Genomic DNA, 17,939 nt, shown 5'->3' on the forward strand with positions numbered 1-17,939 from the left:
TTCCTTTTCTATGAATACCCAGTTTTTTTTACCATTTCACGCCCAAATTTATACCAAGCAGCTCCCATGTTGTGACGTAAGCAGAAGCATCTTTATCGATTCACAGGAAGTCCTTATAGTTTATTATGAGTACTACCTGTCTTTCAAGCAACATTACTGAATATTTTATGGCTTGTTCTAAGCCATTGAACCACAACTTTGTCATTTTCTCTGTCTGTTCTTGCTCGTCTTTGAGGCGATGATTTAGTGGTGCCTGTACTTGTCCTTCCTACTAGAAGTGTTTTATTAAAAAGCGTAAAGATGTCATCATGAAAGTGAAAATTCCATGATTTAAAGAAAAGAAAATTTTTTAATATTCTGTCCACGTTTCAGCAAACATACTTACATCGAGGTCACTATACGTATATATTCCCATCAAAGCAGCTTCTTGACTTAATCCAAACAGGAGATCTACCAAGTTTTACTTTGCAAATTAAGTCACAAATACCTGAGGTGGTGCATTTGATATGTAAAGGAGACAGACAACGGGAAATGATAATAACACATGAATTTGCTGCATCATTGAGGTTTAAATGGATGATAATAGAAACAACTTCACAAGAAAAAAATGATTGAATAAGCTTACATTATTTAAAAAAAAAAGTTGCTATAATAATTAATGCCATCTGCATTACAATTCAGAGTTTGACTGAAGAAAAGGTTTCTTCACCCCAGTCATGCAAATTTGTAATGTGGTTTGCAGCTGTTTTCTTTTTTATCCCACAAAATAGAGGACATGGACATTGCTGTTCTCTGAAATAAACGATAAAATGTTGTCTTCATAGGCATTGTTGTCTCATGCAAACAGCAATCTAATATTGTTATACCACAAAATAGAGGTTGTTACGCACAGTCAAAGGTGTATGTGGGAAATGTTCCAATGAAACTTGCGGTCGTCGTTGCTGCTGTAGGCAATTATAGGAATTATACAGTATGTGATTCTTCCGACACCATATTCACATTCACTTTATTATTGATCAGTTATTATTAATTGATCACATGTATAAAAAAAAACAAATTAAGAGAGAGATACAAGTACAAACTTTCATGTCTTAACATATGACAATTAAGTTATAAATTTTGGAGTCAAACGTGACAAGTCAAGCATCTCCTAGAGATTTTTAAGTATCAAGAAATGTGTCACAAAATTGTTCAAATTCCAAAACAGCTGTCTTTCGTAATTAATACCGAAAGGATGAGCTTTCGAACTCTAATATAATCACACTGTAGATATCAAATATGGGTTTTGATTTAGCAGCAGGATTTTATGATCCAGAGAGGATGGACTGTTATGCATAATGACGAAGGTGTGATTATCAAGCCAGGACATGAATAACCACAGAAATGTTAAGACAATATAGGAAGAAATTACAGAGAAATTTATCAAACAACAAGTCACAATATTATAATAATAATATATAATAATAATAATAAATGAGACTTATATAGCGCCAAATCAGTAGACAAAAGTCACTGCTCAAGGCGCTTTACAAAGAAGGCAGATTAATTAACAAAAGAACAAGTGAAAAGATGGGTCTTAAGTAGACTTTTGAATGTAGAAAATATAGAGCATGTTCGATGTGATCTGGTAACGTGTTCCAGACATACGAGCCAGAGTATTCAAAGCTTCTGTAACCGTAGGTCTTCAAGTGGGGCTTAGGAACAGTTAAATACAGTTTGTTGGAGGAACGAAGTGTGCGAGTTGGTATATATACATGGCAAGAGAAGTTGCGACAGGTACACAGGCAGTCCCAGATGATGAGCACAAAAGGTGAGAAGAAGTAGTTTATACTGAATTCTGTAGCTGATAGGGAGCCAATGATGTTCCTTCAGAAGTATATAAGTAACCGTATTTAAGTTACAGTATTTAAGTTACTTTATTGCTGTTAGACATTTGTGAGAGAACCGAAACATCACAAAATATGTGTATTTTTTGCTGAATTTTTGCCATAATTATAAAGCAAAACATCGGCGGCGAGGGTTTCAAGACATTCAGGGTTTTATTGCTCATCCTATGTCTTCTGAACAACATAATTATGCAGGCAAACTAACATATCATCATAAAACTGTGATCATTCCAGTCTGGATCTTGCCATAAGTTGTCCTTTCTTTTGGGGTGGGGGAAGGGGTGGAGGGGGGGTGTGGGTTTGGTTTTGCCTTGTTCATGTATCATAAAAGTTTCAGTCACTCTGTATGAAAAACACACAATTGCTTTCTATGTCAACTTGCCAGGAATATCACCTCTTGAAATCATTCCGCAGTAAATTGAAGCTTTTCCCAATGTTTCGCTTTGCAACATTCCATTCTGGCGATTAATAAACCTGTCGCATCCAGCTTGCAATTGCCCCGTAGATCTTAAAAACGAGTATTCAAACGCTGAAAAATTGTCAAAGTTATTGCAAATTGATTTTTGAAGGGAGAAAGAAAATATTGCTTTTTTTCTTAAATTCTTGCCAATTTTTTTTTTTCTCGGCCTTGCCCATTGTAGAAATAACTTGGTATTATGAATGAAATCACAAAACTTCTCTAGGTCACTCTCATAGAAATAACAGTGCATATATTAGATTAAAAAGCACAAGTTGATCTTTTTTTTAATAGTGAACTGGAAAAATTTCAATATTTCACTTTTGCAAGCACCTCGAACCATGCATTAAGTATAAACTATATTGCAGCAGTCTTTCTACTCTAGTTTTCAATGACATTGGTGCTCATGAAACTAATGTCAAATCAAATTATTTATAGAAATCTGCATATTTCTCTAGGAAAATCTGTTCTAGTTATTTGTCTTGCAGCAAGTACATGTAGGATCATTTTGAAACGGTTCTGCCATGAGGTATTTGACTGCTACAGTACTGATCCAATCAAAACTATGAAACATTGAATTAATAGATCCAAGTAAGGATTTGGGGAGGGGAAAGGGTGGTTCCAAAAAACAATACATGATATATGTTACAGAGAGGGAATTTATAGAAAACATTACTCAAATAGGTACCCAAACAGATTTGGTGGAGAGTTGGGGGGGGGGGGGGCTAGGGAGGAGGGGCAGGAATCAGACAAATGTCAAGTGGTGTTGAAATTGGCTTTAAATCATTACTGGGGAAAATTATTGGAAGGATGCTACATCTTTCCCACCCCCTCCCCCTCTGCCAAGACATTGGGAGCACTAACTGCAAAGAAATGAGATATATTTATAGGGCCTGAATATGACTTAAAAAGCAAAACAAAGTAGGACCTTCTTCCTTGCCAGATAGCACAACAAAAAACACAAAACACTAATGACATTTGTAATGTCATATTTATACATAACATATATGCTGACATCAAAATATTAGGTATAATTTATTGATGAAACAACTTTATGAAAAGAAAAGAGTCAACAAAAAGATAAACATAAAATACATGTTGCAGTTGGTACTGCACTAGTAAAGTTTGTATTAATGTACCCCTTCACAGCTAAACTGTGAGATATGTGAAAATTGAGGAAAGTCTCATGTATTTCAAGAATTTAGCCACAGTTTAGCAATAGAGTCACAAGATGTGTTTTAAACTATTAAATGTTAATAATTGGCACAGTTTTTCATTTGTCACAAAAATTTCTTTCAAAGTTGCATTATTTTGTTGCCAAGTTTATATAAGATAGTATAAGCTTATCAGCTTGACTTGTCAAATGTGAATTTCAGATAACTACGGTATTAAAAAGAAAAAAAAACGAGGAAGAATTTACTAAAAATATAAATGGGAGAACAGATTTTGAGTTGGTTGCTAGGGATGATTTTGGATAGTCAAAATTGTGAAGAATTTGAAACAAGATCTGCATGTGTAAGAACTTGGTTTTTAACGTATTTGGTCAAAAAAAAAAAAAAAAAAATGGAATAAATCCCACAAACTTACAGAGAATCTTAAGTTTAATCATTTGATATACATCTTTAGTAATTTTCTACGTTCCTCGCTTACCTATCTCCCCACAACCTTAGCACCCTTGTTGTACCGTGCCCAGAATGAACTGGTAACCTTTTAACCCTTTTCGCCCTCTATGACCTTTGGAATATCCAATTCTTCATAAATCTTAGTGATGTTATGCAGTGGTATAAATCTTCCTTACAAATCTTCCCCTCACTAGCTCTTTAAGTGTCTCCTGACTTCCCGTTCATTCATGGCTTTCTTTGCAGTGCAATTGTAACAATGCTTCACTAATCAGCCATTCCTGGCTCAACATAGACAACTGATCCTCAACAAAAAATAAATAAAAAATATGTGTTGTAGCTATTCTTAAATAATACGCTATCATTCCCCCCCCCCCCCCCCTCCTGCAGGACCTCTAGCGATGTCGATCAGGGGTTAAAATCCTTAAGTATAGTATAGTGGTGTATTATATCTACTTCATTCATCTGATAAACATGTCAAAGGGAAATTAAGGTCTGTTTTTAACTGGGAATATGTTAAGTTTCTTCAAAGTGGAAGGGAAGAAAAAGGTGGAAGAGAGTAGAAAACGAGAAGTAAAATCAGTGAAGCCCCAGGTTTGTAACATGATCCAGCATATGAATGAAGGAAGTGCAACTTCTTTCCTGCCGTATACCCATTCATCTCTTGTCACATATTTAAAGCTGTCATTCTTGTATCCTTGAGACATTGCCGGTCAGAAAGTCCAAAAATACCTTGAGAGGACTTAAGGGTCTCCAATAGCTACGAAATTGAATCTTGTCAATTGCAAACTTTTCCACGAAAAGCCGAACTCTAGCTCTGTCAGATTATGAACTCATCGACAGCAACGTGCAGCCCTTAAAGAGGCCTCACAAATATCTGCAGCCTTCGGTAAAAAGTGGCACAGTGTCGCAGCGAGCTAGGGAAAGAAATCTGTGGAAGTCATGTCCTATCACGACCAGTAATTGCGTGCACCGAGTGATCTGAAGTACATTTTCTTCAACTTTGAAGAATGAAATGTAAAAGTGGGAGATGGAAATCAATTTTTGATCATCTCCTGAAACTCTACTGTATGGCTTAGAGGTGTATACTGAAACTTTAAAAAGTAAGATTACACATTAAAGCTTATAGCCATCAGTTGGTATGAAAAACCTATGTATTTCTTTATAATTGGATGATTAATGTTTCAGAAAAATGCATTTATTTGCCAAACTTAATATTTGGATAAACTAAAATAAAAAATGCTATAGTGCCATACAGTAAGTCCAACAGTTTTATTACAGTAACAGGTTCAAATCTGTTACAATGTCTAATGTTATAAACATACACATGATATAACAAGCACGCATAGGAGGTTATCTCGTTGGTTAAAGTGTGTGGTGTGGGGTATGGGGTACCTCGTAGCGATGACAGAAGCGAAAAAAAGGACAATATTTAACTTAATAATATTTAACACATTTGACTTTTGTACTCTATAGCATTTCCCCCATTAAGGTAGAGGTAGAGGATACTCAATCATGATTGGCTATAGCCTACCCCATGTGACAGACTCATTAGAATAAACATTAAGGGACAGTATATAACAGAGCAACACTAATTTAAACAGCTAAGGAAAGGGATCTGAAGGAACTAACTTCAGCTATGTATAGTATACTCAGTACATAAAATAGCAATGGATGGACATAAACAGACCTTTACCAACCTCTGCCAAGTGATCAACGCAAAAACTTAAAAACAAACTTATATTGACATATTTACCATCCTTTAGACATTTCTCTGACTTGGAATTTACCATCATGATGGAATAATATGAAGAATCTAATTGCCATCTCTCTCTCTCTCCACCCTCGGCAGACATCCCGTCCATCGACGCCGGGTCGGAGGTCATCCTCGCAGAGGGCGACGCCCTGCAGCTATCTTGCACGGGTCGGCTGAGAATCCTCTGGTCGTTTCCGAATATAGACGATTCGCCGATCCCAAGACTGGCATCTCACAAAGACAGCCGTACGGGGCTCTTCACCAGTCACTTGAGGATTAACTCCGCCAGGAGCAGCAGCAGCGGCAGCTACTCGTGTTTCTACAGCATCTTCAGAGACGACGAGCTTGAAGTGGAACTAAAGGCCAGCACTTACATCTACGTAGCCAGCAAAGGTGAGGAAAACAAAAAAATTAAGACGTTTCTCGGCCGGTCGGTCGCCGTCGGGAGTAAGAGTGCCCTTTAAACCGATGAGTCGTCGACAATTAAATGTTCCCAGGGAGCATGTTGGCATTTACTCTGCACACAGGCAAGACAAATTTGCTCTAAGGCGCGCTGATGTGGGTGGGTATTAGATTGAGATTATTTGACCTCAACTGTACTTGTCAGTGTAGAGCAATCCGATGCGCTGGTCAAATCAGCTGGATTATGAAGACTATATGAATGTAGAGATCGTGAAGTCAGTCTTGAAGTTGTCGATATGATATCGTCAGTTGGTTAAAAAACACAATTCTTTAAAGTATATCTCAAATTTACAATGTTAACAAATGGACAGTCCAGAGGAAAGCTTATTTCCAGCTGTAGAATGAAAGAGACACATATTCTAACCTTCCTGATGGAATAGTTTGTTTAATTCCTAAATATTGTTTTCAAGATATTAGAACATTTGAAGTTGACATGTTTTGTACCAAAAGTTGAACTTTAAGCAAACAGGTGTGATGTCATACATGCACTGACACAATTGTTGTTTTTCGTTGAAATGTAGAAAAACAATTTTCGTCCTCAGGGTCGGGATGATGCATTAACTAGTATGAATACCCTATATTGGGTGGGCAACCTTTTTGAATGAGAGGGCCAGATATAAGGGGTGAAAAATTGCATGGGCTGCACCTAACCAACGACCTTCTGTTGATTTCAAACCTTCAAGCAATAGGTGTGTGTACTTAATCTGTATTCACAAAAACATAATGTCAATACAGTACAGTTGATAATTAATAGGGATAATAGACCTACGTGACAGTATCATTAGTGCCGATAAATTATAAGCAGCTAGCTCATTTTTTGTTATGATGTAAAATAAATTGATTTTTTTTTCTTTTTTCTTGAGACATCTCATGGGCCGCAAAAAAATCACTGGCGGGTCGCATGTGGCCCGCAGGCCGCATGTTGCCCACCCCTGCCCTATATAGTCAGTAGGTTATTGATAAACTTCACATCCCCTACAGCAATTAGGTAAAAATCCTGTCAAATCCAAGATTATCATACCAAAAACCAAAATCATAGTCCTCCTGTGATGTACCTGAGTTTTATTGTACATGTCTATACTCACACCCAAGTTTAAAATTTGATTTAGTCACATGGGTCAGTTTGTCTCACTTATTGATAAATAGAAGTTTTAACCGAACAGCAATGTAAGATAATACGAGGAGGAATATTTTGCTGAAGAGAGTTTTGTCACTTGGGGAGACCTGTCTTACATGCACACTTTTATTGTTGGTATATTTTATAATTGTCCAGGAAGAGATTTTTATTTTTGTATTTTTGATTGATAGCTGCCATTGTTTACTTTTTATGTGATTTTGGTTTACGGTTTGATGACCTTGGATTGGATAAAAATAAATTTATGCGCATGTCGTGTAGACTTGATCAAGTCTTGGGCCTTGACGTGTGAAGGAACATTAAATCTGTGATATCTCTCTCCAAATGGAGTAAGATCTGTTTTTAGCTGTAGGGAATGTTTTTCAAGAATGTTGTTTTATCCTCTGTCCAATGATGGTTGAGTATGTGTCTCATGCCTTGAATCAGTTTATTAGACAATGTGACTGCATCTTGTAACTACTATAAAGTTATGTTTATGTTGTGCAAAGTGATATGTCGTTAGTAGGGAATAATTTAGAATTTAATTACACTTGACACTTACTTACCTGTCTCCCCACAACAACTGCACTCTTGCTCCACCGTGTCAAGAGCACCTGGTAACTATTAGTACCGCCCTCTACGGTGACCCTCCCATTTCATTCTACCTCCCCCCTTCTCATTCTATCATCAAAAGTTATAATTTAGTGTTTCCATGTTGTCTAGCAGCTTAGAGGTTTGTGATTTTCTTAGGTCTCATAAATTATCCAGAATGCTAATTTGGCTCTGTGTATAAACAGTTGCCAGTCAGTGGCGGAGCGTCCATACAGTCAGGGGGGGCGGATGCCCCCCTGACGGACTCAAATGGACTGCTGGCCCCCTTTTCAGCTTTTTACCACTTTTTACTTATTCGCGATTATTGACTTTTTTATTGCGCTCTCATCTACATATTGACATTTGACACATTTTTGGGCGATGACACCTATTTATTCTTCATTTATCTGCAAATTAGCAAGGCCAGGAAAGGGTCATTTCCGGTGATCTAGGGTGTATCTTTACTCAAAAAAAAATTCTGTATGCTCCGCGCCAACCTGTGGTGGCGCTCTGCTTAGATAGTGTCAAAAGCGTACCTACAGACACTATTGCCCCCGTTGACCAATACCCCTAGCTCTGCCACTGTTGCCAGTAGCAATATGCTAATTATGGTAGCCTTTTGTTGCATTTGATATGCTGTAGGTCCAGTTAAGTATTCCCTGTCCTATAACTTTTACAAGTATCTTCTGCACTTAGGGCTCCAGAAACTTTAATGCTCACGACTCAGGTCCTTCCATGAGAACTGAGCCGCAGTTCGATCATGAGACGCTCCCACCCATCAGAAACAGAAGCTTACGAATCATGGATGCTAGCTTGTGCTATGGACTTGATATTAAGAAACATTTACTTTAATCAATCTCCGTTGGCAAGCTCCCAAAAGCTGTAGACCTCTATAAACTTTCCAACGTCGTAGAGAATTCGAAAAACTCACGGAAACATTTCTGCAACCCACTGTTCAGGACTCCATTGTTTGCAGACAATCCATCTCCATCTCAATCAAATGGAGAAGGTTGCTCAATAAAACTTAAAAACTGTATGCCAGGTTAAAGTTGGTTCTTTTTCAAATTGAGAGCAGATATCATGTGACACATATATCGATCGGTCAAGATAAAACAATAACCCCTTCTCATCCTGATCCAAGATGCTAGATATTGACACAAATATTGCTAGGCAACGGTCACCAAAATTTAAATGAACATTTGTACAAATTTGTAACGTCTATTTACGCGTTTAACAATAATTTTTTAATTGGATAAGAGTTGTCATACAAGTTTTGATGGTACCATATAAATTTAACGACGGCATTTACCTGCACCCATCCAAGTTTGGTATCATAAATTAAGCAGTGCTGCTTCACCGCGCGGATCACTCGACCTTTCCGTTATGGAATTGTGTTTAATACATAAATCTTCAGTTTCTTGAAGAAATCTGAGACGATTTGATATATTTCAATTTACCAAAATATGTGCATTTTTATGACGACACAAATGATGGATTTCAGTATTAAATTAGTCAATTTCAATGTGGTGAATGCAAGGGTCTTGTGATAGCTAGGATGAAAGTATATGTACAGTACGTGATGAATGGCCAGCAGAGATATCTTTGAAACCATCCATCTGTCAAACTTGGAATGGAAAATGACAGGTGGGGCAGAAGGTGGTCGGGAGGGGAGAGGTAATCTACAGTAATGATGACAGGTTGACTTATAAAGAGCTTTGATTTCCATGAATAAATAAACATGGCTTTAAATCAACAAGAAGCCTAATGAGTATAACAAAGCGCGATAACATGCGATGACTAAAGTTACTTCGCTATGGCAGGATTGTATGTGCAATACAATCATGGAGAAAAGTGGCATCAATGTTTTCCCAAATGATTCTGGTTTCAATCACGGCTGCTTGACATAGTTTGATGATGTATAATGCAATAACCATAAATAGGTTCCGTTGCGTACCCCTAACAGGTTAAACTGGGACATCGCATATATAACTATGTGAGGGCACAGACTAAGTGAAACTTATTGCTGTTCGGACGACCAAAAATCAGCTTTGGAAACGTTCCTTGGACGACTAGTTGATGTCAATTCAGATTTCATTAATCTTAACTCTAATATTCCCAAATATGTCAAATGTTCAATTGGGATCATCCAGCATCACTTTGGAAATACTGAAACCTACACTTGAGGCATATTTTATACTCAAATCATTGCTAAGTGGCTATTCCTTTTTACATTACCTTCATGTTTATTTTGGTGTTTTTTTTTCTCAGATTCAGAGGTTGACTTCCTCCCCATCTCCCAAGAAGATAACAGAATCCACATCTCAGGAGATTCTTTTGAGATACCCTGCAGGGTCAACAACCCCAACACGACAGTGACGCTAAAACTCTGTTACAGAGAACAGGATAACTGTCAAAGCACTGTGTTAGACAGATACAATCAAAGTTACGAACCCAAAAGAGGTAGGCGTCCATAAGTATGACTGGATTCAAATAAGGCATTTTTTTCCCCTAAGTAATCATTTTGATGGCAGAGTGAATTTGCAAGAATCTTGTATGTGTACAAAATTATAAGCATTCATAACGGAACATTCGGAGAACTGTCTGTGTTCCTGTCAGAGGAATATATATATGTATATATATATATATATATATGTATAAAATGAAATAAAAAAATATATATAATGAAAATCGTAATGAGTTGAAAAATCCAGAACAGTGACAAACCTTCCAGCCTCCACGCGGATTCGAACCCGGGCCTCCTGCTATATATGTGTGTGATATATATATGTGTGATGAAACAAGTTTATGTCATCAATGAAGAGTTTTAGATTTGGCTCACCATGGGTTTCATATCATGAAGATATCGTCAATGAAAAGTAACCAGGAAAGGACTTTCTAAATTGAAAAGATTCAAAATTTGAGGTAAAGTGTTGAATTGGAAGCCACCTGACGTATAAGTTGCAATCCATAAGCACTTGTGGGTTTCCTCCACATTTGTGGTCGCTTAAACGTTGTAAAAATAACTGCTGATTATTATCATGATCATTATTTTTATCATTATGCAAAATAAAAAATAAAAGTATTGTGACGATTATGCAAATTTAAAATTTGCCGTAATATTCATTGCAATAAAGTTATTAAGATACATATCTTGCTCCTAATGTAGTATAAATGTGGTAACGCCGGTGCGACAATAAAATTTCAAATGTCGTTATCTTCATAAACCATTCCAAATTAAAGTAGGTTCTAAGTTTATATACTTTTCAGGTCAGCCTTAGAAACCCCTCATTATATACACTCCCTACCCCACCCCCAACCCCCTTCTCACTCCCCAGCCACCTTGTTCAAATTATTTGTTTTACTTGATTTTATTTTATTCAGCAAATTATCATTCTTCATCTACATACAAAAAATTGCACATATAGAGAAACATTCAAAATACAAGATGGAAACATACTGTACTTAAATGCATCAAAAAGAAAATAACTTGCCAAAGGATAACCCTTTATGCTAAAAGCTTATTTCCAAAGGGGTCCCTATAACCTTAAAAATACAAAAAGATAAGAAATTTACTATTAAAACATCTTAAACATGCATACAAATACTGTAAAAAATAAAAAGCAAGAAAGATATTTATATGCTAGACAAATATGATTTAATAGGTAGGCTTTTGGCATCTTTTTGTTATTTTATTTTTAGCGTCTATTTGCTATAATGAGGCTCTTTGCAAGAGCAAGTTTTCAAGAAATGTGTGAATTGGCCATGTGAATCAACCGACCCAAAATTTGAACATACTGCACACCAGTGGAACGTTATATGACTCCAAAGAAAATAAGCAAATGGCATGCCAAGTCTTTAGAAGGAGACAGTTGGACAAGATTTGCCAAAGCGATTTTTAAATTGACATTTTTCTTACTCCATTGCAAAGGCTGAGGTATATTCACAATGGAATTTGATAGGAAAGTGGAAAGGATTTTCCTTGAGACTCAGACAAGAAATAACCTTTTGCTATAATGCCCCAGTTTGAACTTAGCAAGCCTTGGTGGAATCACGTAACAGTTTTTAATTCTTTTGTCTGACAAATTTTCATTTTGCCTATCAAGACGGACAGACGTCCTTGTGAAATTGCAAGGCTGTCACGAGCAGCCTCCAGACATCATTACATTATATATGTGCAATTTTCAACAGGCGCAGTCCGTATTAAGAGATCGAAAAATTAATTTGCACAAACATTTGATTTCCTGAATATGGAAGTCGTGTCAATGAATGTGATGAACTTGACATATTCTCTAACTGCAATTATTTGATGAATTAGGAATTTCTCTTACGACAAATGTGACATAATTGATCTTAGGAGACAGCTGGATATGAAGAGTTGCATAGAATAGATTTGATAGCCTGGAGTGCATCTCTGTAAACTGTAATAATAGAAAGAGCTCTCTTTTTGTTTTAAAAGATCTCTTGCATATACAGAGCCTGCCCTCTTTATCCAATTCGTAAAAATTACAGCCTTTGTAATAATACCTGTATTTCTACCCTTTCAACCTGTTGTTCAATGTTTTCGTATAATTCTACTATTTTATAAAAACCTGACAAGTTATCGGTGTGTATTAAAGCTGTATGCTCCAAACAGCTGTCTTTATAAGTATTGCTAATATTCAGGTTAATTTCTGGGTCTTCTTCTTCTTACTCTTTTCAGGTTTCATTCTCAAACGAAATAGTGCAGATGAAACGACTCCAAATTTTCACCTTCAAGCTCATTGTTCCACCAAAAATGACTTTCAGAGTTTCTACCTGTTCTTTGATGATGGTAAGACCAAAAGCGATGTACAATTGGTTTCCTCCTCAAATTCCTTCATTTTCCACTTCTTTGAAGCACTGTGGTTTGACTTAAAGAGATAGAGAACGCTATTTGTTAGCTTGAATGGAAGAAGGATTAAAACAACTTCTAACTTTGCTAAACACTGTAACGAAGTTGAACCGGTCAAAATCGTAAAAAAAAGAAAATGTGCCATACATTCAGATAAATGACTGCCATATTTATACGATACTAGCTGGGCAAGAAAATATCGCAATTGTCGATAAGGAATTATTTCGACTGTATATGGTATTACAATTATCGTTTTTGTTTTCGTGATGATCAAGTGTCCAGATATTTTCTTTGGTCGATAAAGAAACATTGATCATGTCGTGTCTTCAGACATATACAAAGAAAAGAACAATCTTGGAGAATTGCACATAAATTATCTATATACAAATTTAAAAAAGAAAGAGTTTACAGTTGCAAAAATGTGGCCACAACCTGGAGAGCTCATTAACTTTGATATTCGTTTCAGTATCACTTATATGACCGTGAAGGTTTAATATTATTATTTAGGTTTACAGTCTTGTACAGGGCCAAGGCCCTTTCACACGACTTTTACAACTTAACCCTGGTCATTGGTAACTTGTCACACCTCCACACCAAAGTGTGCACAATTCAATCAATCTCTCCTGGGGCACCACAGTGCACCACAACCACGTGTCCCCCGGGGGACTTCCCATAGGGTGCAGCCACAAACCGGCGCACTCAACTATATTTACAAGTTACCTCGCAAGTCCCCATTTATACACCTGGGTGAAGAGAAGCAATGGAGATAAAGCGCCTTGCCCAAAGACACAACGCAATGATCTGGCCAGAGCTCGAACCTGTAATCCTTAGATCACAAGTCTACTGCCTTAACCACTTGACCACAACGCCCTCACATTAATAATGATTAATAATAATTTATAGCGTGACTTATCAAAAATGTGCCCTCAAAATGAGGTCATAGGTTGTATTGATAAATATAAAAAGGGACACAAAAACGTGCAGCAATCAATTTGATGACATCAAAGTTCTTTAATCCTGAGAAACATTCATTTTGTGTCCCAGTAACATTTAGAACAACATTTTTCGTAGGCAAAGAATTCACCATGGAACTGAATCAAACTGTTTCAAAAGTAGCGAGAGGAATTAACTCATTGCGCTGTAAATATTCTTGCAAATTACATTCCGTTGCACTGGAGTTTACAGTTAACACTTGTATCAAAGTCATAAAAAAAAAATCTGTACTATATAAGGGTTATTTTCAGATTTCATTATTAAATTAAAAAGTTTTTATTTTTTTAACCTTTTCCTTATTCTTTTTTCATGGCAGGTAAAGAAAGTGGTCTCATGGTAGAAGTTACCGCCAGTTCAGAGAAAATCTTCACAAACAGCTCCGAATTAAATGTTACATGTCAAGTGGAGATTCTGAAGTTACTGCTCGTTGATCACACCTTACGCCCGAAGTTGACGTGGGATTTTCCACAGGAGGAGGTAGAGTATTTATTTGCAGAAGTGGGGGGAGGGGGTTTATGGTATGGGCCACCTCCCGGATGCCCCCTCCCCCATCATCACTCATAAATGGATGAATTTACTCAGACTTTTAGTTTTGATTTGTCATAGTCCAGGGAAAAGTCCATTTTGTGCCTAAACTCATCCGTTATCAATATGTGTCAGTCCTCAATGCATCTGTCACACAAAGAAATTTTCATTACATAAACTTTGTAAAAGAGATACTGTTCATAAAACTTAAGGAGACACAAACCAAATCATCAATATTGTTGTATATATGTGATAGAGATATATACTGTCATTAAAAAAATACCCAAAACAGCTAAGAAAAATTTGATTCCATTTGAGAGATACCATAGATTTAATATTCCTTCATATACACAAGGTCTAAGACTTTCACAAGTGTAAATATGATAATTGATAATGATTTTCCTTTTATATATTTACAAGTATGTTTATTGTCTGTCATGGGAGATGGATTTTGAACATGTTGAATATGAAATACTGAAACCCTTAAAGTAGCATTTTGCGTTTTGTCACCGTTTTTCAACTTTTTTGACAAGTCCATGGAGTTTTTTATATATATATATCAATCACAAAACAGCAAACTAAAGATATTAGCCAATTTTTTCCCTGCCAAAAGCTTTAATTGGCAAGTACTTCAGGAGATTTGCAGATAATGAGAAAAGTGCGTCCAACATTTTACACATTTAATATTAACCGCATACAGCACCCCTAACCCACCAGTTTGAATTCAACCAATCAGAGATGCAGGTTTAGTTATGAGCCGTTGCTAATAATAGATTCAAAACGTTGAGTTGGTAACCTGGTACAACCAGCAAGCTGGACTCGAACAGCTCCCTGGTACAACTTCCATAGACAATCTACACAAATCAAGCATGGTGTTATATTACGTATCGGCCAATAACGTTTGTAGCTTTTAAATATTCATATTATGGGCGAGGTTTATTTGGATCCCAACGGAAAATATCCTAGAGAAAAACAAAGTTAAAAGTTGTAAATTTTTTTTTTTTGTAACTTTTTCGCCACCATTTGAAGTAAGAATTGAATAGATAAGCTAGTTATGTATGTCGTTATGTCATAGTGGAGTCAGTGAGGTTGAGAAAAACCATAGAAAAGGACGCAAAATGCTGCTTTAAAACACAGCATAATAATGGCATTGGTTTCAGTGTCAAACAATGTCAGCATTCTGCCTTGAAAATATGAACAGAATAACCAAAAGAAAGTATAAGGTTTCAGATTCTACAGACAGTATCAAGTGACAGCTTCCAGACACAACTTCTAAGCTACGATATCTCCCAAATGGAGCATAATTTTTCCTTCACTGTATGGAGGTGTTGTCCTTGACATTGCTCTCTGCCATATCAGACAACAAAGAATATGGTTGGGTTTTGTGTCTCTGTTGTTGCATTGAATCTACATAATCCATGAGACATGGAATTTGTTTATTATCAAAGATAAACTTCATTTACATCACAGGATTTACTCTGTTTTAAGAGTGTGTACTAAATTGTGGTGATTTATTATCTGAGTGGGTGTTGTTTTATTATAAATAAACCGTTGTACATTTGAATAAATTTGAATTTGGCCAGGATAAACTGCTGGAATCATGAAGAGAAATTGAAGAAAAAACAAATCCCCAAATTAACAAACTAGATAAAAGAAATTACCCCAGGGGCGTAACTTATCATGTCATCAGGGTTGAATCTCAATCAAGCTTTAATAACCAAGATTTAAGAACCGAAAAAATTGGAAATTTCTACAGAGCTTCATATAGCTCCGGTTTGACCTTGATGCTTAATATCTCTGAGATCAGCTGGAAAGAGGTCAACCGTGGTGTTAGTATAGTGAGAGAAAAAAACTGGTCCGTTCCGCCCTGTTGCTTGCTGATTAACAAAGCGTGAGAGGCCGGGAGCATAAGGGAGTGGCTTGTGATGAGCGAAAGATTGATACTGTGAATAGTCTTAGATTAACGGAGCATGTTCTTTTCAAGCATGGTACATGGCAGATTATCTTTGCTACTGAAGGGTATACTCAGCAGTTGTTTATTCCAGTATTAAATCTGTCTCTGTGGCCTTGCATCAGCCAGTCTCAGCTAATAAAATTACACTGGACAAATCACAAAGTCTCACTACTATTAAAGGCATTGAAGACAGGCCCCAAGCCCCGTGCCGCACTCTGAAAACGTTAACTTTCCGTTGCTTGCAAGTGAAGTTTTCTGCTTGTCGCTACAAAATGCAGACAGTAATGAAATGTGATACCTTGTTATCTTTTATCTAGACCTGAGTTGTCCATTGATGCTATGTACACTGTGTAGTGAGTATTGACCGTAGCTGTATGTATTGACTGTACACTAGTGCCTAATTACTGACTGTAGCAAGCTGTGTGTGTATTTTCTGGGATCGATGGTAGTGTTTAACACTTCTGTTACACCTCATTCGAAACTTGGTCAGATTACTGGCATGAGACGTTTCTTTGTGGGCGAGTCTAGTGGGTTTGGGGGAACTGTATGCGATTAATTTTAAATGTGGAATTTGTCGTTGACACTTTTCTCATTATCTGCAAATATCCTTAATTACTCGCCACTTAACGTTGTGTTGGCAGGGAAAAACTTGGCTAATATCTTAGTTTGCTCTTTTGTGATTGATATTTGTAAAAAACTTGATGGACATGTCAAAAAAGTAGAAAACTGTGAGCATTCGCAAAATGCTGCTTTAAATCGATGACTCTGCTCTTTAGGAGGGATAACTAAACTTTTATGTTTCTAATAAAAGCCATGAAAAGCCATCCCCACAACAATCGCACTTATGTTAATATGCTTCATACTTTTCTGTTCTCAAAGGTGGAAGACCATGTGATATTATACAACGAGCATACCACTGACTCGGACGAGACGTTCTCCTTCTACTCACATCTCCGACTCTTTAACATCTCGTCCAACGAAGGCCTGCTGACATTTACCTGCTCTGCAACTAATAATATGTTCAAAAGCCAGAAGTCTGTCAACGTTAATGTATACGGTAAGGACTGGAGTAAATTGCACCTTTTTAAAAAAAAAATTATCGGCAACAATTAAAGTGGACACCATTTGACAGAGGCTCCTCATGAAATTTTAGATGTTTTTCTGGATTTGTAGCTGATTCTGTGACAGAGTGAATTGATACTATTCAAATGATAGAGCATTTTTTTTATATTTTTTTTTTGTAAAATTTTGATGTATGGTTCACCACAAAATGTCATAGGAAAGTAGGTCATTTAAATTGTATACAGTAGATCTTGTCATGTCAAAAATAATGAAGCAAAGTGGACAATTTTCAACAATTAAAGAAAAAAATTATTGGCAGTATTACTAAATCAGGGATGTAAATCTTCCGTATTTTTACGGAAATCCGGATTTTTTTTGACAGGATGTAAGTCTTCCGTATTTTTAGGAAAATCCGTTTTTCTTTTTTAAATTCCAATAAAGTTTCCACAAAATTGTACAAATGTCAAAGACACGCGGCAAAATGCCTGGCCCGTTGCAGCAAGCTAACTTCAATTTTCACTCATCCATCAACCAAAATACCATTTCCAGCTGTTACACATCGCATTGCACTGTACAACATTGTGCCATGTGAACATCGTTGCGTACGTGCGAACTTCAAATCGCCATAGCTCATTTCTGTCGTTGAAAAA

General features: G+C 36.6%; 1 protein-coding gene across 3 annotated transcripts in view; it reads left to right on the top strand.

Moving 5' to 3' along the window:
* LOC139959075 (vascular endothelial growth factor receptor 1-like) overlaps positions 1-17,939 on the top strand; it is a 140,647-nt gene that overhangs the window by 90,833 nt on the left and 31,875 nt on the right. For all 3 annotated transcript variants that reach the window (XM_071956636.1, XM_071956637.1, XM_071956638.1), the window contains 5 exons: positions 5,815-6,111; positions 10,154-10,345; positions 12,585-12,695; positions 14,065-14,225; positions 17,107-17,284. In XM_071956636.1, the coding sequence (XP_071812737.1) occupies positions 5,815-6,111; positions 10,154-10,345; positions 12,585-12,695; positions 14,065-14,225; positions 17,107-17,284 (939 nt within the window). The remainder of the gene's footprint in view (positions 1-5,814; positions 6,112-10,153; positions 10,346-12,584; positions 12,696-14,064; positions 14,226-17,106; positions 17,285-17,939) is intronic.

Source organism: Apostichopus japonicus, chromosome 18, assembly GCF_037975245.1.
Source record: "Apostichopus japonicus isolate 1M-3 chromosome 18, ASM3797524v1, whole genome shotgun sequence".
Taxonomy (NCBI): domain Eukaryota; kingdom Metazoa; phylum Echinodermata; class Holothuroidea; order Aspidochirotida; family Stichopodidae; genus Apostichopus; species Apostichopus japonicus.